This window comes from Triticum urartu, chromosome 7A, assembly GCF_056163025.1.
Source record: "Triticum urartu cultivar PI428250 chromosome 7A, HENAU_Tu73, whole genome shotgun sequence".
Lineage (NCBI taxonomy): Eukaryota > Viridiplantae > Streptophyta > Magnoliopsida > Poales > Poaceae > Triticum > Triticum urartu.
Genome location: NC_141879.1, coordinates 439569472 through 439593436, shown reverse-complemented (window position 1 = coordinate 439593436; position 23965 = coordinate 439569472). Strand labels below are relative to the sequence as shown.

Here is a 23965-nt window from a genome sequence, read left to right as displayed (position 1 = left end):
AACATCCGGAACCCCTTCCAGTGAATTCCGGAACCCTTCCGGAGATCAAACACAACTATCCCATATATCAAACTTTGTCTCCGGACCATTCCGGAGTTCCTCGTCATGTCCGTGATCTCATCCCGGACTCCAAACAACATTCGGTCATCAACATACATAACTCATATAGTACTATATTGTCAACGAACGTTAAGAGTGCGAACCCTACGGGTTCGAGAACTATGTAGACATGACCGAGACACCTCTCTGGTCAATAACCAATAGCGGGACCTGGATGCCCATATTGGCTCCTACATATTCTACGAAGATCTTTATCGGTCAGACCGCATAACAACATACGTTGTTCCCTTTGTCATCGGTATGTTACTTGCCCGAGATTCGATCGTCGGTATCTCAATACCTAGTTCAATCTCGTTACCGGCAAGTCTCTTTACTCGTTCTGTAATACATCATCCCGCAACTAACTCATTAGTTGCAATGCTTGCAAGGCTTATAGTGATGTGCATTACCGAGTGGGCCCAGAGATACCTCTCCGACAATCGGAGTGACAAATCCTAATCTCGAAATACGCCAACCCAACAAGTACCTTTGGAGACACCTGTAGAGCACCTTTATAATCATCCAGTTACGTTGTGACGTTTGGTGGCACACAAAGTGTTCCTCCGGTAATCGGGAGTTGCATAATCTCATAGTCATAGGAACATGTATAAGTCATGAAGAAAGCAATAGCAACAAACTAAACGATCAAGTGCTAAGCTAACGGAATGGGTCAAGTCAATCACATCATTCATCTAATGATGTGATCCTGTTAATCAAATGACAACTCTTTGTCCATGGTTAGGAAACATAACCATCTTTGATTAACAAGCTAGTCTAGTAGAGGCATACTAGTGACACTCTGTTTGTCTATGTATTCACACATGTATTATGTTTCCGGTTAATACAATTCTAGCATGAATAATAAACATTTATCATAATATAAGGAAATAAATAATAACTTTATTATTGCCTCTAGGCATATTTCCTTCAGGGGGTTCAAAGGGGTAGCGTGGCGCCTCTAGAGCGTCTAGGCCGTTGAGGGGAGAAGCAGACAGGGTGGAGGTGGCGCTGCGTGTGCGTGCGTGCCGCGGGCACACGCCTCGCGTCCTTCTGGCGCGAGGTGGGATACGGTGGCGACACTGGTGGGCTGGGCCAGGTAGGTGGGCCGCCAGGTAAGAAGAGGCCCAGGTAAGTGCTTTCTGTTTCTGTCTTTATTTTTCTGTTCTATTTTTCTATTTTGCAGTTTGTTTGTGATTTAGTTCTAATACCAAATCACTTTTAAACTTCATGAAAATAATTGTGTGAACTAAGTGGACTTATCCAAAGCCACACAACAATTTTCGGAATTATTGAACATATATTTAATATATATAAATATAAATTCAAATCAAATAATTATTGAATTAACTCAAAAGCCCAAAATAAATATTTCTGGGATTCCAAAAATATTGATTTGAATTTTACCTCTTACCAATATTTTTATAGACTAAAATGAACATTTTCTTGGGTTCATTTGATGCAATTCTTAATTTGGCCATTTTTTAAAAGATTGCTAAGGCTTGAGCATTTCCTCAATTTAGCTTTGTGAAAACCAAAATGATGACATGATGAAATGCAATGACAAACAAAGGCTAATGCTAGGGCTGTGACAAGGACGGATGCAAGACCGCAGGGGAGGACACGGTCGTGGTGGCGAGCCGGTGGGCGGTGGCGCCACACAGACCTTGCATCCGGCATGGGGCCATGTGTGCCAAAGTGCCTACCTCAGTGCTCCGGGTCAGGGGTAGAGGCAACAGTTGGTTTTAAATTTCTGTCGACCGTCGATCACATTCCGCTTGCTGTTGGCCTCCACACCACACACGTACAACACAAGTAAGTTAATTTGGCTACTTGGCTTCTTATTTAAGCATATTATAAAATTACGCATTTGTTTACACTTTGCTATGAATTCATGGATTATTTAAACAAGGGCAAATGATAATTATCTAAAGTTATTAAGTAGTGTAATACATTATTATTGGTTGCAATTTGCGATGTGAATTTGCAATGTGGGGATATTTGTGAATTATTAATTCATCCCAACGAGCATTACTTAAAATTTTGTACTTTAAATTTGAGGATGTAAACCAAGTTGTTAGCCTTCAAAAATTTGAATACACACTCCTCAAATCCTGGGCCCGCCCCTGCTCCATGGTCTTCCGCCAGATCACTGCCCTCCTGGTAGTTGCTCGCAACATCACCGCTGATGTCTTGGTCCATCGGAGCATGGTGAAGGTTTGGGTCCAAAATTTCTCCGTTGTAGCATGAGCTTGTGCCGACCTCCGGCCACCCCTGTATGCTATACTTACCCTTGTCGTGTTAACCGTGACTTAATGAAAATGTTCAGGGTTGGCTTTTCAAAAGAAACTCTCTTTATTAATCTACATGTGCAAAAGAAAAATCAAAATCAAAATAAATATCATGTTTGCTACTCCCTCGTTGAACTGCAAAAACGTCTTATATTTGATACAGAGATAGTATTTGACAGGCGCCAATCACCTTCTCCAAAGGGCAGCAGCGGAGCTCTTCAGGCCGAGCAGGAGGCGAGCTCAAGCTAGAGATCGCTGCGAAGCCCGAGTCGAGTTGGCGGCTTGACAAGTGCAGACGAGGGGCCTTTTAGTATTTGATTCAAGCTCGGATTAAATGGAGCCATGAGACGGTGACGCGGCCGAGAGGCCCCGACATGAACTCGCTAGAGGCGAGGCAGGGGGTGGCACGGAGGTCGGAGGAGGAAGATGAATGGCATCCGTTGGATTTGAATCCAGTGGCAAATTTGACTGAACGGCAAAATATATCAGGCATGGTGACGGATAGCCGCGCCCAATAAACACCATCATATGGTGACAAATTCTTTCCAGATCGTTACATCGCTCTCTTTCTGGTTATAATAAGAGAATCTACACATAAGTGATAAGCCCACACAATTCCATCATATAGTACACGTCGATAACCCATGGATAAATTTGCAGACAAAATCATGCGCAGCGGAGATGAGAACTTGGAATACAGACAATGCGCAGCGGAGATGAGAACTTGGAATACAGACAGATGCATGAGACGGCAATCTGAATTCTTAACAGGGCATTTGAACCGGTCACTCTTGGCGTCTTCAGGACGTCACTCGGATATTCTCCGCTTATCCCATCAGTGAAAATGTCATGGACGATGACGTGTTTAGAAAGGTCTAATCCGCCTGCACTCCCCAGGGAAAGAAACAAATAACTGCCGAAACAGCACATGTTTGCCCAAAACTTGTCTCCTCTGTAGCTTCCAGTCGGCCTTCTGGGCTGCATCTCGAAAAACTAGCTAAAAAACATACGCGCTTTCGCCCTCAAAATCCGAGAACAAACCGCCCAGCTGCCGTGCCGAAAGCCCGCACAATGCGGTACGGCGCAGCTGTTAGCTTTGGCCAAAATTTGATGAGAAATGAGCACATGAGTTCTGATAGCACATGAGTTTGCATTCTATCTCTTTGGACGCTCCTTCTTGGACACAAGTGCATCAGCAAACTGGTGCAGGTGCAAACAAACGCCCCGAGCTGGTTGCGGACAGTCTAGACATCGACAACCTCGAGTTTTTATCTGCAGTCCGAAAAGGCATATGCTCGAATTATGCCCCAGTTATTCCAAGACACCCGCATTGGTTATGTAAGCACTCATTAACATATTATTATGCACATCAAAATTTTCTTGATCTTAACTACATATTCAACTATTTTGAGGAATCATATCACCTCCAGGATGCCAGAAATATTAGTTAACTGGCAGCTTTGGGGATCTCTCAAGTGAGATCCTGGACATTATTAACGGACCGGGTTGCCAGATACATCTAAGTCAAGGTGAAGGAAATAATTGAGTTGTTTCACACAAAAAACTATGCAAAAGATCATTAATGTATCACATGCTCTCTCTCTATTCCAACAGAACCAACAGCCATATTATTTCGAGCCGTTCATTCTCCAATGAAAAATGAACTTGGCAGCACACTTAACCCTGCCAAAACTAAAGCAAACACTGCCACATAAAAGTGATGTAATATGCTAATGTATACCTTGACCAACTCGGCATATTTTGTTTTCAACCTTGAGAGGACCTACGTTTATTGTTTCACACCATTTTTGGAAACATGTTCGTCAGCACCTACATGTAAACATGCACACAGGTATGCAACACCTACGCCTATAATACCATGCCATCTATGCACCTCCTCTTTCATGGTTCCCTGCTGCAAAAGCGCAACCAAGTCCACCGGAAACAATGGCCACAGCCTATGATGAAGACCACTCCATTTCACCATCTCAGAATGACGATACAGATGATAGGAGGAGCACCATCCCAGCAGCTAGTGCTGATGAGAAGCCATTCCCGTTCTTCGGGCTGCTCTGCTACGCTGATAAGGTGGACTGGCTCCTCATGGCCTTGGGAACCGTCGGGTCTGCCATCCATGGCATGGCATTCCCGATCGGATATCTCCTTCTCGGAAAAGCACTTGATGCCTTCGGAACCAACATAAATAATCAGGAGGCCATGGTCCATGCATTGTACAAGGTAAACATGCATCCACATATTACCCTCCTGAACTTGGGTTGTATTGGTCTACAATTGCTTTTAACACCATTGTTTTTTCCTCCTTGATGCTTGAAGGTGGTTCCGTATGTGTGGTACATGGCGGCAGCTACTTTTCCTGCTGGAATGGTTGGTAAGTCAAGACTCAAGGGACCTTTAGTTTCTTCGATGTTGCATGTTGCATGTTTGGTAAAAAGAAATGATAACAAGCCACACACTATTTGCATTCTCCTGTAGTGGTTCAAAGAGGAACTAATATGGAGAGACAAGAATGGAAAATATAGACTCCACAACTTCTTTAAATATTTTCCATTGATTTATGGTCTGATTTTATACACTTGCTCCTGGATTGCTCAAAAGAGAACTTTTTTTATGGTCGCACGTTTGCCCAATCCCTAGTGCTTCAAAATCCATGATTTTTTAAAGGACATAAAAGCACATCCTAAAATCTAACAGAAGTACACTAATGTGCAGGATGAATGATATATTAGAAACATAATACTCCCTCCATTCCATAATAAGTGTCATGGTTTTAGTTCAAATTTGAACTAAAACCACAACACTTATTATGAAATGGAGGGAGTACTTGGTTATGTTCGAAAAAAAATGAGAATTAAGGAGATCTAATGGTAGCAATATTGGCTGGCAAAACATTGCTTACATTTCCCCTGATAAACTGGCTGCAGAGATCTCCTGCTGGATATACTCGAGTGAGAGGCAGTTAGCATGCATGCGGCTGGAATATCTGAGATCAGTTCTCAATCAAGAGGTTGGTGCCTTCGACACAGACTTGACCACTGCAAACATCATCACCGGGGTAACCAACCACATGAATGTCATACAAGATGCAATTGGTGAGAAGGTAATGCATTTCACAATCATATTGAACAATAACTGTATGATTTCTAAAGTCCTGTGGAGAAGTTGCATCTGAGCTCAATTTTCTGCAGCTTGGTCATTTCGTCGCAAGCTTCTCCACTTTCTTTGCTGGTATAATAATTGCATTTGCCAGCTGCTGGGAAGTCGCGATGCTCTCCTTCCTGGTTATTCCTCTGATCCTCGCTATTGGAGCCACATATACGAAAAAGATGAATGTCATATCATTGTCACGTAATGCTATTGTCTCACAAGCAACATCTGTCGTAGAACAGGTAACCACGTAGATGAGTCAACTCTCCGTACCTGAAGCTAGGTTATTTGAATAAACAGAAATATAAAAAATAAAAATGTTATCAGAATTTTTTTTAACTTTGTAATCCTTGTTTGCATTTGTGGGCAGACTTTGTCACATATCAAGACTGTCTTCTCCTTTGTCGGAGAGAACTGGGCCATGGAATCCTTTGTGCAGTGCACAGACAATCAATACAAACTAAGCAAGAAGGAGGCGGTGATAAAGGGAATAGGGCTGGGCTTGTTCCAAACAGTGACCTTTTGTTCATGGGCACTGATGGTTTGGATTGGGGCAGTTGCAGTAAGCAACAGGGCAGCAACAGGAGGTGGCACGATAGCTGCCATCATGAGCATCCTCTTTGGCGCAATGTAATAAAACTACACCCTATCTGATTGCTTCAATCGCCAAAACTATTTTCATTCAAATATGATTTTTTGCAAGGTACATAGGTAGTATACATGCATATTCTTTCCTTTTCCATGAATTATAATCAATAGACTTGACTGATTTCACCACATGGAGTGCAGATCAATTACCTACGCTGCACCAGATCTTCAGACCTTTAATCAAGCAAAGGCTGCAGGAAAAGAGGTCTTCAAGGTGATCAGAAGGAATCCATCCATAAGTTACGGAAAAGGTGGAGCGATATTAGAAAAGGTTTATGGAGAGATCAAACTGCATGGGGTGCATTTCGCCTATCCCTCCCGCCAGGATAAGCCAATTCTCCAAGGATTCTCACTGTCAATCCCCGCAGGAAAAGTCGTTGCTCTGGTAGGAAGCAGCGGCTGTGGGAAGAGCACAGTTATTTCACTACTTCAAAGGTTCTATGATCCAACCTCAGGTAGGCAACTGTATGTGTGATCTAAGTCAATAAGTATATATTATTAAAGTTCTATGTCAGAATTAAAGTTAGAATTTGGCTGTTATCAATTAAAATGCCTATGTACTTGCAAGCTAAACTAGTCATAATATTTCAGTCAGTGATGAGACATAATGTTGCAGGTGACATATTCATTGATGGCCACAGTATTAAGAAACTAGATCTGAAATCCCTGCGGAGAAATATAGCTTCAGTATCTCAGGAGCCATCGCTGTTTTCTGGTACTATCAAGGACAACTTAAGGATTGGTAAAATGGATGCAACTGATGAAGAGATAATTGAAGCAGCAACAACAGCTAATGTGCATTCATTCATATCTAAACTTCCCAATGAATACTTGACAGAGGTACGTATGTGTTCAGCAAGGAATGCAAGAAAAGGGTAATTCTGTATATTTGACTTAAGGCTAGCTACTTTCTGCACTTAAACATGAATTGTCTTCCTTTATGGTTTTTATTAGGACACGAAAAGGTTAAGACCATTGAAAGTTAGAACAAAAACATTGTGATACTATTACAATGACAATATTTTTTTTTTCATCAGACTTGTAATTGGCGCTTTGACAATGACGTGGCACTATTATGATCATGCCAATTGCATTGCCTTTTATCAGACTCATAGTTGGCACTTTGTCAACAACGTTCTGTTAATAATTTTACTCCCTCCGATCCATATCAATTGTTGCTGACTTTGTACTAAATCAGTTAAGTCAGCGACAATTAATATGGATCGGATGGAGTATATTACAATGGAATTGGCTGGTAAAGTAAATACTCCCTCTGTCCCAAAATTCTTGTCTTAGATTTGTCTAAATACGGATGTATCTAGTTACGTTTTAGTGTTAGATACATCCATATCTAGACAAATCTAAGACAAGAATTTTGGGACGGAGGGAGTAGATAATAATGAGTAGTATGCAAATGACCTTCCAATAGTAATACAGCATATGAATTTCCAAATTTAAACATGAAAGACACACAGAGCTTTGGCTGAAAATCAAATGTGCATACAACTTGCAATGGAAGCCAGAACAACAGAAGTAGAGGTTAGTAGAAAAAAAATCACAATAAATCCATTTTAGTTGTACAGTTAATAAACCAAGCACAATGAATGCCTATTCCAAGGAACCATTTGAAAGTTCAAGATAAATCATAGAACTCCTGTTATCTTATGATCAAGAAAATTCCAAGAATAAAGTACAATGAGTAGTCGATATATCCGCCTATGTCTTCTAGGCTGGTAGGAACTGGATCCCTACCAGGGCATGGTCTCAGGTTGTAGGGGTGGAAGGAGGGATGGCGTGAAGGAAGGCGTGGTCGCCGGCGCTGGGGCGCCGTCGTTGCGTGCGCGCACGAGAGAGAGAGAGGGCGCAGGGGCGGCGGCTAGGGTTAGGTCTCTCGGCTCCCTAAGGAAGCCGAGCAAATATGATTGCTTCTTCCTTAATCCCAAACGGGTCCTTACATGAGTTTATATAATCCTCCTAATAAGATAATTGGGCTAAGCCCCTACTAATGATAAGATAAACTGGGCCACAACTAACTGGGCTAAGCCCCTAATATGCCGGTCATAAAATCTCTCCCCGCCTGCACAAACAGCTCGTCCTCGAGCTGGAAGGCGGGAAAGATCAACGGTCGCCAAACACCTCCGCGTCAACTGGGGTGGGCTGGTCGCCGAGCACGGCGGCGGCGGGGTCCTCCTCAATGTAGTCTGCAGCCTCCAGGTAGAAGAGTCATGGGCAGACGTGGTCCGATACGTAGGGCTCGTCGCAGTTGAAGCACAGCCCTTGACGGCGACGCTCGAGTTGCTTGGCCGGGGTGAGCCGGCGGAATGGGCGTGCCGCAACCGCGGTGAGGGGCGCCGCGGAAGCCTGGGCAGGCCGACCCTGCGCGGAAACTTCCGGCCAGGGTGGTGGCCCAGCGGCCCGGGGCGGTGGCGCCTGCTGGATGGCCACCGCGCGACGCTCGAACGCGCGGGCATAGTACATGGACGTCTGGAGGTCTTGTGGCCCGCGCATCTCCACGTCCACGCGGATGGTGTCTGGTAGGCCGCCGACGAAGAGCTCAGCCCGCTGACGAGTCGAAACGCCGGGGGTGTGGCACGCCAGTGCCTCGAAGCAGTCGGCGATGTCTTGCACCGAGGTGAGGAACGGAAGACGCCCAAGCTCTGCCAGACGGCTCCCGCGTATAGGCGGATCGAAGCGCAAGAGGCACAAATTGCGGAAGCGCTCCCATGGTGGCATGCCGCCCTCGTCCTGTTCGAGGGCATAGCACCACGTCTGCGCGGCTCCTCGGAGATTATACGAGGCGATCCAGGTGCGGTCGGACGCGAGCATGCGCTGTCCCATGAAAAATTGGTCGCATTGGTTGAGCCAATTCAGGGGGTCGACGGTGCCGTCGTAGGTCGCGAACTCCAGCTTGGAAAATCTCAGCGGCGTCTGGACGTGGACGACGGGCGGGTGCGCCTCGTCAGCACGGAGCAGCGAGGATGACGGGGCCGAGTAGGCGGGCATCAGGGTGCCGCCCTGGAACAGGGGCCCATCGACGCCGGCGAAGGGCTCGGCGGAGCCCGAGGACCCGCCAAACGGCATGGCTGGGTGCGTCGCCGGCGGGGGCAGCACGTGCGGCCCGACTGAGGCCGTCGTGTAGACCGGCTTAAGGGACCCAGCAAGCCAGGCCGGTAACGGGGACGACGACGGGGGAAACGGGATCTAGTGGATGGGCACCCCCGGGCCAGTCGTCGGGATGCTCAGGGCCACGGTCGCCGGTGGCGGCGGCTGCAACTGTTGCCCCTACTGCATGGTGGAGGCGCCGGGGTTCGTCGCTAGTGGCGGCTGCCACGGCAGCTACTGCATGGCGGTGGCGATGGGGGTTGCCGAGGATGGCGGCTGCCACGGCGGCGGGACGGTGGCGAAGGGCACAGGCGGCTGCGGCCCATAGGATCTCGTGAGGAACGTGTAGATGCCTGTGACCGCCTGGGTGATATCCCATATGGCAGCCGTCATCTCCTCCGGGGTGAAGACGACGGGGACGGGCGGGGGCGGAGGTGACTGGCACCGGCAAGAGCGGGGCACTGGCCATGGTGGCCATCGGGGCGGTCGTCGCGGTTGGCAGCGGGAGGGTCGGGGTGGGCGGCGGCAAGGACATGATCACACCGAAGCTATCTGATACCAAATTGGTAGGAACCGGATCCCTACCAAGGCATGGTCTCAGGTTGTAGGGGTGGAAAGAGGGATGGCGTGGAGGAAGGCGTGGTCGCTGGCGCTGGGGAGCCGTCATTGCGTGCGCGTGCACGAGAGAGATGGCGTAGGGGCGACGGCTAGGGTTAGGTCTCCCGGCTCCCTAAGGAAGCCGAGCAAATATGATTGCTTCTTGCTTAATCCCAAAACAGGTCCCTACACGAGTTTATATAATCCTACTAATAAGATAATTGGGCTAAGCCCCTAATAACGATAAGATAAACTGGGCCACAACTAACTGGGCTAAGCCCCTAATATGCCGGTCAGAACATAGGCATAGCCGGTCCCAAGCCCGGGTAAAGGAGGAGGGTTGTGATAGGCTTGGCGAGCCAACGTAAAAACTAGCCAGTCCCATAGGTATGAAACCCATTTGAGCGAGAGTGGTACTAGGATGGGTGACCTCCTGGGAAGTCCTCGTGAAAGGGTTTCATATCTAAGGGTTGTGATAGGCTTGGCGAGCCAACGTAAAAACTAGCCAGTCTTTTGGGTATGAAACCCATTTGGGCGAGAGTAGTACTAGGATGGGTGACCTCCTGGGAAGTCCTCGTGAAAGGGTTTCATATCTAGCCTACCCCAACTTGTTTGGGATAAAAGGCTTCGTAAGTAGGTAAGTAAGTAAGAAGTTCAAAAATATATGTGACAGAACTTGATCTTGTTGGAGAATCATGGGTGGTTCTGTAATAGTTCATTATGTATATCAAGTTTTTTTTAAAGAACTCCCCTTGTGCCTTACAACATCTTGGTTCATCAGGTAGGAGAAAGAGGTGTGCAGTTGTCAGGAGGCCAGAAACAAAGAGTAGCTATTGCAAGGGCAATGCTGAAGGATCCACCAATTCTCCTTCTGGATGAAGCGACAAGTGCCCTTGATTCAGAGTCAGAAAAGCTAGTGCAGGATGCACTTGAGAGAGCCATGCATGGAAGGACAGTTATACTGATAGCCCACAGGATGTCCACAATTGTAAATGCTGACACCATTGTTGTCGTAGAGAATGGAAGTGTGGCACAGACCGGGACACATCAAGAGTTGCTCGAGAAAAGCACATTCTACTCAAACGTATGCAGCATGCAAAATATTGAGAAGGAATCTGGAAAGATGGTAGCAAGGTAACTTAACTTTAGCCAAGGGAAAGCTTTGCTTCACCAACGTTTTATTCTTGCTGAAAAAACAGTATATGCATGTTAGGTATTTCATGATGTGCTCTGCTAAGTAGTGCACATTTACCCCATAAGAAACTAGTAAACGGTGCAGTTGATACCGTTGATGTGTTTTCTAGTTCAGTTGATTCAACTGCATTTTTTTGCGTAGTTGACTTGATGCAGTTGATTCACGTGTCTCAACTGTACCACTTACAAGTTAAGACATTGGTAAACGTTTACTCCGGAGTTGTGCCCTTAATGATTACTAGCTAAAGATTTTCCAAAATGTAACTGAACTCACTTTTACCAAGATGCTGATAACAAGAATTTGTATACCATTTTTAAGGGTTAGGTGATGCTCACAAAATCTACGGCACAGAAGTTAAGTGATAATATAGCAAGTAGGATTACTCCATAAGAATTTACTAATCTGTTTACGTTGATTTATGAAACAGCCCTTCTGATAAAGTAATAGAAGAACAAACTGATGAAGCATACAACAGACAGCCCTCCATGAAGCAAGGACAACAGAACAAACTAGAACCAATAAACTCAAAGCAATCAAAGCAAGAGGTCAGAACGGAAATACCTCCTTTCTTCAGAATTTGGTATGGGCTACGTAGAGACGACATTGCAAAACTTCTATTAGGATCCTCAGCAGCGGCCATCTCTGGAATCTCAAAGCCCTTGTTTGGTTACTTCATCATGACAATTGGCGTGGCATACTATGATCAAGATGCAAAAAGAAAAGTCAGCAAATATTCTTTGATTTTCTTCGGGGCTGGGATGGTCACACTGGCCAGTAGCATCTTGCAGCACTACATTTATGGCGTTATTGGAGAAACGGCAATGAAAAACCTAAGAGAGGCCCTCTTTTCATGTATGCCATATGAAAACTTTCTTCACTGGTCTTGTCAATATCTTGCACGAGTTTTCATTGTTCACAATATGACAAGTTTTTTTTGTTTTAATACACTGCAGCTGTGCTCCGAAATGAGCTTGGTTGGTTTGAAAAGCCAAAGAATGGTGTAGGATCTCTTACCTCACGCATTGTCAGTGACACATCAACAGTAAAGAGCATCATATCTGATAGGATGGCAGTCATTGTGCAATGCATCTCTTCAATCCTGATAGCAACAACGGTAAGCATGTTCGTCAACTGGAGGATGGGTTTAGTATCATGGGCAGTCATGCCATGCCATTTCATCGGCGGCCTTATCCAAGCCAAGTCAGCCAAGGGATTTTACGGCGACGCTGCTATCGGTCACCAGGAGCTCGTGTCCCTTGCTTCGGAGGCTGCTAGCAACATCCGGACCGTGGCATCCTTTGTTTATGAAGATGAAATCATGAAGAAAGCAGAACTGTCGCTGCAAGAACCCATGAGAATCACCAAGATTGAGAGCATGAAGTATGGGATAATCCAAGGGATCTCGCTCTGCCTGTGGAACATCGCACATGCAGTGGCACTCTGGTACACCACAGTTCTGGTCCAGAGAAAGCAAGCATCATTTGAGAACAGCATACGGTCATACCAGATATTCTCGCTCACGGTGCCTTCCATCACAGAGTTATGGACCCTGATTCCCATGGTCATGTCAGCCATAACAATACTGAATCCTGCATTTGACATACTTGACAGAGAGACGCAGATCGTGCCAGATGAACCAAAAGCGACAAGTGACCGCTGGCTCGTGGGGAGAATTGAGTTTCAGGGTGTGAACTTCAACTATCCATCACGCCCAGAGATCACCATTCTGGATGGCTTCAATCTAGTCATCGAGCCTGGCCAAAGGGTAGCATTGGTTGGCCCAAGCGGTGCAGGAAAATCCTCTGTCCTGGCTCTCATACTGAGATTCTACGATCCGCACAGAGGTACAGTGCTAGTTGACAACAAAGACATAAGGGACTACAACCTCAGATGGCTCAGGAGGCAAATTGGATTAGTTCAACAGGAACCAATTCTGTTCAACACATCCATCAGAGATAACATTAGTTATGGAAGTGACGAATCTTCAGAAACTGAAATCATCCAGGCTGCCATGGACGCAAACATTCACGAGTTCATCAGCGGTTTGCCAGAAGGGTACGGCACAGTCGTTGGAGACAAAGGAGGTCAGCTTTCAGGAGGGCAGAAACAGCGCATAGCTATCGCAAGAACTCTACTAAAGAAGCCAGACATTCTGCTTCTTGACGAGGCAACTAGCGCACTCGATGGTGAGTCTGAGAGGGTGGTGATGACTTCTTTAGGGGCCAAGGAGTGGAACAACAGAGGTGAGCGATCAAGCAATATTACAAGCATCGCAGTGGCGCATAGATTGTCCACAGTCATAAATGCAGACATGATTGTTGTGATGGAGAAAGGGAAGGTGGCTGAAATCGGTGACCACCAAACACTGATATCTGCAGATGATGGTGTTTACTCAAGGCTGTTTCACTTGCAAAGCAACATGAAGGATTGATAGCTCTATCAAGCCCCATTGTAGCCACGAGACCTGATCTAAATATATTTAGGTGCTTTGCCAGCATTTGCAGTATTGCTCAGATGCATTTACTGTCAGTTGACAGATTGTAATAACATAGCTATCTCTTCATATGTTCAAGATGCTTCATCCATGAGTTAAAAAAATGGGTCATATTGTCCTCCATCCAACTTATATTTGCCACATTTGGAGTATCATACCGAAGTACTCTTTTCTATCAATTAGGTCATTCCTCTATGATTTTTTTTTTGAAAAGAGGGGACATCCCTCGGCCTCTGCATCGAGTGATGCACACAACCTTTTATTATCATATCAAAGTTCATCATCCGACCATAATACAGTTCAACAAATAAATTGTCGCACATGACTGCCCCGAGGGCAAATTAAAAAAAATCGTAGAGAAATGAGCCTCATGCATCACAAATCCTACTAGTAGGCCGCCAACCAAATGAGCCTCTATGATATGTACTCCCTCCGATCAATAATAAGTGCCGTATTACTCCTATAGGCAATAGAAAACAAAACTGGCAAACCGAGGCATGCCAGATCACCAGATTTGGTGAGTACAAGGAGCATAATCTAAAGTAAATAGATATGCCACAAGAACATGGTTGTACAAAATGACTTGGTATCTTTTGTGGACATATCACCTAAGAGGTGGACTTGAGCAGAAACTACCGCCTATTACTAAAACTATAGGATCAGGAAGCGAATGGACAGACTACCACCCAAGTTCAAGTCTTCTTCAAGTTGAATTTGGGGTGCCTATTCTTCTTGTTAAACTGATAACTAGTTCCTCCAAGGTATCCATCATTTTGATTTACTGGACAACTCCATATGGTGACCTAATCTGTAAAATACTTTGCAACAGAAACTGGAAAAATGTTTTAGCAAAGCATCGTGTATTTATGCAACGAGGCTAGACAGTTTGTTTAATCAAATCTGGAAGGAAACAAGAAACCTGCAAAGAAATATCAAAGTATGCTAGAGCGCTAGAGTAGCTTTCACCAAGTGTCATAGCACTGGTCATGGCCAATCTGGACTAGTCTGCAGCTGGCCTAACTCTATGCAAGTCGTGGATGAAAACAAGGTTGCCCTCGTGTCCCTCAATTTGGTTACAACAACAACAAAAGATTCATGCGTAGCATTTTACACAACAACAAAAGATTCATGCTTAGTATTTCACAATGATGTGACATCAAGCAAATAATTGAGTTTCACCCGTCACCAAAAACAAATAATTTATTTCTTGTGAATTTTCACAAGAGGTTGATCTGTTCATGCCAGCAGCCTAGTTTAAATTTAAAACGTCAACCGCTAGGATCGATTCAATAACTATTGGTATTTGATTCCATGCTGATGTAGTGCATACATAATATAAACCTTGGGAGTAACAATTGTTTGTCCTATCTTGTAACTATAAAGTTACTCCTGTTACTCTACATATTTGCTCAGTGCTCTTTGCTACTCTCCTGCAAATTATCTCAATGCTCACAAATACAATGCCATCCATCCAAGAGAATGACTTCCCCGTCGAATCATGTACACCCGACAGTGCTGTTGACAAGAAAAACACATCACCGCCGGCACCATCAACGCCAGAAAAGGTGGCCATGGACGAGCCGTTCCCGTTCTTTGGCTTGCTTTGCTACGCTGATGCACTAGATTGGATGTTCATGGTGTTGGGGACCATGGGCTCCCTTGTGCATGGCATGGCGCCTTCGATGTCCTATTACATACTCGGGAAAACTGTTGATGCGTTCGGGAACAACATAAACGATCTGAACGCCATGGTCCATGAATTTTCTAAGGTTACCTTCTACCCACAATAGTTTCAAGCTATTATATATATAATTATTATTTGGTTTGGTTAAATGCTTTTCTTCCATTTTATTGGAGGAAAAATTATTTGTCATGTTATTGACAGTGTATTTGTTTTGCTGTTGCAGTTAGTTCCATATATGTGGTTCTTGGCACTTATTACACTCCCTGCTGGAATAATTGGTGAGTACAAGCTTCTACCTTTGCTATTTTTAAGAAGAAAAAAGTCCATTTTACTACCCTGAATAAAGTGTGTGGTTCACTTTACCCCCCGATCTATTTTTTCGCTTCTTTTACCCCCAAACAAACCCAAACCGGACAAAACACACCCCCCCCCCCCCCGGCTGGTTTTTCTCCACCCACTGCTGATGTGGCACTAGTCAACGGCGGTTTTGACCTGGGTGGGGCCCCCTTGTCAGGTTTTTTTTCCCTCTCTCTTTCTCTCTCTCTCCAACCGAAGGCGACTGCGAGCGGCGGGGAGCGCCTCCTCGCGACGGCGACAGCCCCGGCCACGCCGAGCTCCCGCAGCGCGAGCGCCTGCTGGGCCCCGCCGAGGCAGACGGCGCAGGAGGACGGCCCGAGGAGGCCGTCGGCGAGGTGCCGCCCAAGCACCTCGGCGTGGAACTCCACCGCCTCACGCCACTCGTGGCTGCGCCACGCCTCCGGCGACCCCGCGGCCGCCGCGGCCTAGGCGTGGGTCCTCCTCCCGACGACCGCAGTGACAGGGAGCTCGGCTCCACACCCCTCCCTGGCCATGCCTCTCCGTCGCCCTCGCGTGCATGTCACCGCGCCCGCCTGCTGCCGCTACTGTCACTGACCGCTGTCGCGCCGCTGCCGACTCTGCTCTAGCGCTGCTGTTGACTCCCGCTGCGGCCGCTCGCCATTGCCAACCGCGACCTGCTCGCACCCTTCCATGGCCTCGCCTCCCCATGCCGCTGCTCTCGAATGACCGCGCCGGCTGCTACTCGGGGCTGCGCTGGCGCTTGCTGAACTTGCCCAGCGCTACTCTTCCCTCGCATGTGCCCGGGCCGCCTGCGTTGCTCTGCTGCCGCAGCGCCCCGCCCGCGCAGCCCTGCTCCGGCACCAGCCCTCGTGGCCCCGTTCCGGCGGCCCTGCTGCGCCCACTGAGCCTCCCCTTCCGCTCGCGCTCACCCCGGTACCCGCCCGTGCCTAACTGCGTCGGCCCGCGCCCGCCACTGCCTGGCCTTGACTGCTTCGCCCAGCTCACCCCCCCCCCCTCTCGCCACTCCTCCAGCCGGTCGGCCTCGCCACGCCCTGGCCAGAGGCTGCGTGCGGGCTGAGTGGCCGCCGGCCCAGCCTCAATTAGAGAGAGAGAGAGAAAAAAACCTGACAAGGGGGCCCCACCCAGGTCAAAACCGCCGTTGACTAGTGCCACATCAGCAGCAGGTGGAGAAAAACCAGCCGGGGGGTGTTTTGTCCGGTTTGGGTTTGTTTGGGGGGTAAAAGAAGCGGAAAAATAGATCAGGGGGTAAACTGAACCACCCACTTTATTCAGGGTAGTAAAATGGACTTTTTTCTTTTAAGAATGTAAAACAAAAGATGCAAGTTATTAGTTCTTATGCCCTGAAATGGAGCATGGTGCAGGTCTATAGAAATCTATGAAAATTTGAAAATCACAGTGAACTAAAGTAGTATTTAAAAAGCACGAGAGTATGTGAAGAACAATAGAATATTTCAAGTATTCAGGCTGGAGAAAATGAGAACAACAGCACTAGTAAAACCTGACGGCATACATTCAGCAGAAAAAACTTCTAACAACTGTTCGTAAAAAAAGCTGCATACAATCATGGTCAATCAAGTTAGATATAACCTAAAGTAACTTCAACTACCTTCTGCCTGACATTCTTCGCGAGTTGCATGTAAACCAGAGTTCGAGTAAGTTCACAGAAACTAAAGGCTGGTGTACCAAGTGAATTTGGGTTGAGCTTGTGGAAAAGTGTGGATCGGGGGCTCATTGATATATCAGTGAAGTTACAAAGAGAATGGTTCAAGGTGGCTAGAATTTTATCTTTCTGTCGAATTCCTTAACCAAACATCATCTAGTAGACACCTGAAGATATGCTATGATGGTGACAGATTTCATAATAATACCAGTCCTCATTTGGTTACTTGTCCTCATGTACAGTAACAAGAGAACACCGCATGATGGGAGCACTAGCAATATGAATAGCATTAGAGTTATTCCAATAAACAGTCTTACCTTGTCACAATGATCCTGCCGCAGAAATCGCATGCTGGATGTATACAAGTCAAAGACAAATGACACGCATGCAGATGGCATATCTGACATCAGTGCTCAGTCAAGATATCGGAGCTTTTGACACTGACTTAACCACCGCGACTATCATGGCTGGAGCAACCAACCACATGAGTATCATAAAAGAGGCAATTGGAGAGAAGGTATTGCATGTTTCAGCAAGTGAAGCACTAATATGTCTTTTTATGATAACAAACCGCAATCATGCCTTACTTTTTTCCCCTCAGATGGGTCACTTTATGTCCAACTTCTCCACATTCTTAGTTGCTGTCCTTATTGCCTTTGTGTGTTGCTGGGAGGTGGGTATGATGGCATTCTTGGTAGTTCCGATGCTCCTCATGGTTGGAGCAACATATGCGAAAATGATGGTTGGCATGTCGGCGACAAGGATAGCTTTGGTCTCTGAAGTAACCTCGGTTGTAGAACAGGTACTACGTAAATGAATACCTTGTTAGAATTAAGCCTCTGCCATATTAAATTTGTTAGTGCCATACTAATTTTTTTAGCATACCAATACAATGTGTGCACAGACTATTTCACATATCAAGACCGTCTTCTCATTTGTTGGAGAAAACTCGGCAATGAAATCCTTCATCGAATGCATGGACAAGCAATACAAGCTAGGCAAGAAAGAGGCAATTACAAAAGGACTAGGTTTGGGAATGTTACAGATTGCAACCTTCTGTTCATACTCATTGACCATCTATATTGGAGCATTGGCAGTAACTAGAAGATCTGCAAAAGGGGGTGAAACAATTGCTGCAGTCATTAATATCCTCTCCGCTGCGATGTAATACTGAGTATTATATTTCCAGCGATCTAGCATATACCATGTGATGTCGCTCCAGCTGATATTTTTATCTGCAATTTCAGATATCTCTCAAACGCCGCGCCGGATCTTCAGACCTTCAGCCAAGCAAAAGCTGCTGGTAAAGAAGTATTTAAGGTTATCAAAAGAAAACCAGCGATAAATTATGAATCAAACGGAAGAATCTTAGAAAAGGTCACTGGACATATTGAAATAAGAGAGGTGGATTTCACATATCCGTCCCGTAAAGACAAGCTAATTCTTCAAGGTTTCACACTAGTTATACCAGCAGGCAAAGTGGTGGCTCTTGTGGGGAGCAGTGGATGTGGGAAGAGCACTGTGATTTCTCTGGTTCAAAGATTCTATGATCCTATATCAGGTAGGCTTCTAGAAGAGAACGCTATCCCTGCATAAATATTTCCTGAGGTCTATATTCTTCATTTGTTGTGTTCGATTATGTTCACGAGTGCTTTTAGATTACATACACAGTGATGAAATGTTTGCATTTCAAATAGAATACAGTTTTCCATAGAAACAAAAATCATATGATTCATAGTGTAACTTTCAGATTTTTTTGCGTGTAACAACACAGGTGACATTACTGTTGACGGTCAAAACATTAAGGAACTTGACCTGAAGTCCCTGAGGAGAAATATAGGCTCAGTCTCTCAAGAACCAGCACTATTTTCTGGTACTATCATGGATAACTTGAGAATTGGAAAACTGGATGCAACTGATGAAGAGATAATTGAAGCAGCAAAAACAGCTAATGTGCACTCTTTCATATCCAAACTTCCAGATCAATACTCGACTGAGGTAAGACTTTATGTTTGTAAAAGACTAGTGACAACCTCACAAATTTCTCTATTTTGTATGGTTGTGAATCAAATAATTTCAAGTTATTAACAGATAGATCTAAATAGCCTTAAGAAATGTGGTCTATACTTTTGAGTTCGGCACTGGTATATTGTTTTAGTTCATGCATTGTTTTTTGGAAAGGAGTTCATGCAATGCGTTACTCCCTCCGTTTGACTATTCGCGGCTGGCCTCGGCAAGCTCTGTTTTAATATATCCGTCCATTGAGGGAATCAAGAGTGTAGTTGTTGCAATGTTTTCACTCTGTACCCCTATTAAATTGTTTCAGGAATTTCTGATTGGTTGTAGTATGTTATCTAAGGTTATCTTGTATTAAAAAATTCTTAGGTTTAGTGTTTCCTTTGTCACATGGTGCATAGTGAGACAGAGCATGTACGTATGCACCACCAAATTACTTAGGACAACACCAATTTGTTGCACCAAACATAGCTAGTTGTACAGAATTTAGTTACGTACCAAGTCTATCTAATAGTAGGCATCACTCATATGCTTTATTGCGAACCACTTAAGGTAGGAGAAAGAGGTGTGCAACTATCAGGAGGTCAGAAACAGAGAATAGCTATTGCAAGGGCTATACTAAAAGATCCCCCCATTCTTCTTCTTGATGAAGCCACAAGTGCACTTGATTCAGAATCAGAGAAGCTAGTTCAGGATGCTCTTGACAGAGCTATGAAAGGGAGGACTGTTATCTTGATTGCCCACAGAATGTCAACAATAATAAATGCAGACAAGATTGTTATTGTGGAGAATGGGAGAGTAGCTCAACACGGAACACATGAAGAATTGTTGGAGAGAAGTACATTCTACTCGAGTGTATGCAGTATGCAAAGTCTAGAAAAGAAATCCAGCAAGAGTGAAGACAGGTAAATGCAATCAATTGCACACTTCTTTTCACACTGTATAATGTTTATTTATGGAATCCATAATCGCGTTGTATATGTGGAATTATGAACGAAAACTATTCGATGCCATACATGCCAGAAGATGCATCAGTGTAAAGTTGAAAATATGTTTTTTCTGCAACTAAACCAATGATGAATAAGAGTATAGTTTACTCACTCGTTTATTTTGTTAAAATAGATTTACTGATCAGGTCGAAGAAGAACAAGACAGTGCAACGTATAAAGAACAATCTTTTGCTGCATATGAACAAGAGAAGAAACCAGAACCGACCTCAAAGCAATCGAAGCAAAGTATCAGAAAGAGAACGTCTGCTTTCAACAGGATATTCCTCGGAACTTTTAAACTGGTGCCAGGAAAGGTTCTGGTGGGCTCCACAGCAGCAGCAATCTCTGGGATCTCAAGGCCTCTATTTGCTTTCTATATCATGACAGTTGGCATAGCATACTTCGATGCAGATGCAAATAAAAAAGTCAGCAAGTACTCGATTATTTTGTTCCTAATAGGGATGTTAACATTTTTCAGTAACATCTTCCAGCACTATATCTACGGCCTGGTCGGCGAAAGGGCAATGAATAACCTAAGGGAGGCCCTGTTTTCAGGTATCTCGCAAAGTCATGAGTTGCACTTAATAGAGTATATACTGTGTTCTTGTTTTCAATGTTACAATAATTCTCTTTAATAAATGCAGTAGTTCTTCGAAGTGAAATAGGTTGGTTCGAGGAACCAAAAAACAGTGTTGGCTTCCTGACCTCACGTGTTGTCAGTGACACCTCCATGGTAAAAACGATTATATCTGATCGAATGGCTGTCATGGTTCAATGCATCTCTTCAATTATTATAGCAACAGCGTTAAGCACAGCAGTGAACTGGAGGATGGGTCTAGTTGCATGGGCTATGATGCCATGTCACTTCATCGCTGGCCTTGTACAGGTCAGGTCAGCAAAAGGTTTTGCCACTGACAACTCTAAGTCTCACCGGAAGCTCATCTCACTCACTTCAGAGGCTGTTAGCAACATCCGCACTGTGGCCTCTTTTGTTCAGGAAGAAGAAATACTCAGGAAAGCAGATTTGGCATTGCAAGAACCGATGCGGATAAGCAGGATTGAGAGTATCAAGTATGGTGTGGTACAGGGGATTTCCCTCTGCTTGTGGCATATGACACATGCTATTGCATTGAGTTATACCATTGTGCTACTTGACAGGAAACTAGCAACATTTGAAAACTGTGTACGATCATACCAAGCATTTGCAATGACAATACCTTCCATCACAGAGCTATGGTCCTTGATCCCTATGGTCATGTCCGCCATTGCGATATTGGATCCTGCACTAGACATTCTTGACAGAGAAACACAGATTGTGCCGGATGAACCAAAATTGAACTGTGAGGACAGAATTGTAGGTAATGTTGAGTTCGAAGATGTTAGTTTCAGCTATCCCTCGAGACCAGAAGTGATCATACTAGATGGATTCAGTCTAGCTATCGAATCAGGCCAAAGGGTCGCATTGGTTGGGCCAAGTGGTTCGGGAAAATCCACAGTGTTGGCTCTGCTGCTAAGATTCTACAATCCTTGCAGCGGCCGGGTACTTATAGACGGTAAGGACATCAGAGGCTACAACCTCAAGAGCCTGAGAAAGCAGATAGGACTGGTGCAGCAAGAGCCAATCTTGTTCAACCTGTCTATAAGACAGAATATCAGCTATGGAAATGAAGGCGCATCAGAAACAGAAATAGTGGAGGCCGCAATGGAGGCAAACATCCATGACTTCATAAGCAGCCTGTCAAAAGGGTATGATACTGTGGTCGGGGACAAAGGAAGCCAACTTTCCGGAGGTCAAAAGCAGAGGATAGCTGTGGCAAGAACTATACTGAAGAAGCCCGTCATACTGCTACTAGATGAGGCGACAAGTGCTCTAGATGGTGAATCTGAGAGGGTGGTAATGAACACCCTCAGTGCAAAAGGGTGGAAAAACAAGGGTGAGCTCTCAAGCAAGATCACAAGTATCACGATTGCCCACAGGCTGTCCACAGTCACAAACGCAGATGTAATTGTCGTGATGGACAAAGGTGAGGTGGTAGAGACGGGTAGCCACGCAACATTAGTCTCAGCAAGCAATGGTGTTTACTCGAGACTGTACAATATGCAAATCAAAGCAGGGAAAAACTGATCTCATGATCAGTCCTTTTGCTGGTACCATCATTTTTCAAGCATTTGATGCCAGATGGGGGGAAAATGTAAAGACAGAGTTTGACAGTTTTTGTGCCTACTGAATAAGTTGGTTATTCCAAATAGGGCAAATGCTATAATATATGGAAAGTTGTTAGCTATAAATCACTGTACTAATGTTTATATAACTGCGTTTTCACAAACCAGATCTAAGGAAAATAATAAGACAGATGCAATCCTTCAACGTGCAATGGAGTTATTGCTTTGAGTCAAATTTCTAGGCAAGGTGCAATGTAGCGCCAGTGCCATAAAACTATTTCCCAGTTCTTTTACCAATCTTAGCTTCGTAAATTCATTTCTACTTGAATAAAAAGCTTTTGGGAATGTGTAACCCCCCATGTTCCAACACATACATTTCTCCGGCAGACGCATGTTTTGCTTATTTACATATCCAAATCTTCAACAAAGTATAGAAACCATTTGGTAAGTCAATGATGTACCGCAACTATCGATAGAGAAACTAAAACATCACCAGGAAATCCAAACCTATAATCCATAGCCACGAAAATTTTCCCCCTTTTCTTTTTTGAAAATTCCACAAAGATTTCTCCTCCACATTATGCATATCCTAGTCTTGAGTTTGCGAGGAACTACGACCAGTGTGTTATTATTGTCCATAATTGCATTCACGACCAAATCGAAGGGAAATGATTGTATGGCACTGGTGCCACACCACTGACATATAGCAGATACAATCCAAGGATATATGGAGTTGTTACTATGAGTCCAGTTTACAGGCGAGGCGAAATGTAGCACCGGTGCGTTATAAACAAACAAACAAAAAATCCCCAGTTTCTATCAATCCTAGCATCTTAAATTCGTTCGCGCTCGAATTAGAAGTCCTTGAGACTCCTGGAGTATGTCCACCCCCAATTCCCCGACGAAAACCCTGTCCTGGGATGCAATTCTCCAGAAGATGCATGTTTTGCTAATTTGCATACCCGAATCTAGCTTTGGACTGCATATTAGAATTCTCTGAAGTCAAACTTCACAAAGTTTGACCGTATTTATATGAAAAAATATCAACATCTGCCATGCTAAAGTTATATAATATGAAACTTTAAGTCATGACACATCTAGTGGTATTGATTTCATATTGTGAATATTGACACTTATTTCTACAAAGTTGGTCAAACTTTACAAGGCTTGACTTTAGTCAAATCTTATATGCGAACTAAATAGGACCGGAGGGAGTATAGGAAGGTTGTTTCCACACGGTTTTTTTTTATCTAAGGACGCTTCATATTTCTACGGGTAGAGTGTGTGTGCGCGTTCATATGAATAAGTGTATACGCGTGTATATAAGCGCTTGTGTCTATACTGATGTTCAAAAAAATATTACACACCAACAGAAAGTTAGTTAAAAACTGCATGGGGCGAAGAGAAATCCTTTCCTTGCCTAGTTCCTCTCGTCCCTAGCGGCTCCAACCCTAGCCGCCGTCAGGGGCGCCAATTTTCTAGCGCCGTCCTCCGGCGGCTCCCCTCCGCCGACGACCTCGGTCGTC

General features: G+C 44.9%; 2 protein-coding genes and 1 pseudogene across 2 annotated transcripts; 2 read left to right on the top strand and 1 right to left on the bottom strand.

The window, feature by feature from the left end:
• The first annotated feature begins 4259 nt into the window (after positions 1-4259).
• Positions 4260-13535, top strand: LOC125518888 (ABC transporter B family member 19-like). The gene is made up of 10 exons (XM_087535653.1): positions 4260-4625; positions 4722-4776; positions 5330-5505; positions 5594-5794; positions 5923-6182; positions 6342-6655; positions 6817-7040; positions 10681-11033; positions 11522-11946; positions 12048-13535. Exons 1-10 carry the CDS (start codon positions 4335-4337, stop codon positions 13523-13525), a joined length of 3777 nt encoding a protein of 1258 aa, XP_087391779.1. The 5' UTR covers positions 4260-4334; the 3' UTR covers positions 13526-13535.
• LOC147959869 (uncharacterized) lies at positions 8319-9969 on the bottom strand (annotated as a pseudogene).
• A 1513-nt stretch (positions 13536-15048) lies between the features above and the next one.
• Positions 15049-22401, top strand: LOC125518889 (ABC transporter B family member 14-like). The gene is made up of 10 exons (XM_048683781.2): positions 15049-15357; positions 15496-15550; positions 17613-17788; positions 17873-18073; positions 18176-18435; positions 18519-18832; positions 19046-19269; positions 19840-20192; positions 20410-20831; positions 20921-22401. Exons 1-10 carry the CDS (start codon positions 15049-15051, stop codon positions 22399-22401), a joined length of 3795 nt encoding a protein of 1264 aa, XP_048539738.2.
• The last annotated feature ends 1564 nt before the right edge of the window (positions 22402-23965 follow it).

Bases quoted from the DNA above. Each gene is read 5' to 3' on its own strand.
- LOC125518888 (XM_087535653.1), top strand. From the start codon at position 4,335: ATGGCCACAGCCTATGATGAAGACCACTCCATTTCACCATCTCAGAAT. The intron at 5,795-5,922 runs GTAACCACGTAG...ATTTGTGGGCAG, and splicing joins CAACATCTGTCGTAGAACAG to ACTTTGTCACATATCAAGAC. The intron at 6,183-6,341 runs GTAATAAAACTA...CATGGAGTGCAG, and splicing joins AGCATCCTCTTTGGCGCAAT to ATCAATTACCTACGCTGCAC.
- LOC125518889 (XM_048683781.2), top strand. From the start codon at position 15,049: ATGCCATCCATCCAAGAGAATGACTTCCCCGTCGAATCATGTACACCC. The intron at 19,270-19,839 runs GTAAGACTTTAT...GAACCACTTAAG, and splicing joins CAGATCAATACTCGACTGAG to GTAGGAGAAAGAGGTGTGCA. The intron at 20,832-20,920 runs GTATCTCGCAAA...TAATAAATGCAG, and splicing joins AAGGGAGGCCCTGTTTTCAG to TAGTTCTTCGAAGTGAAATA.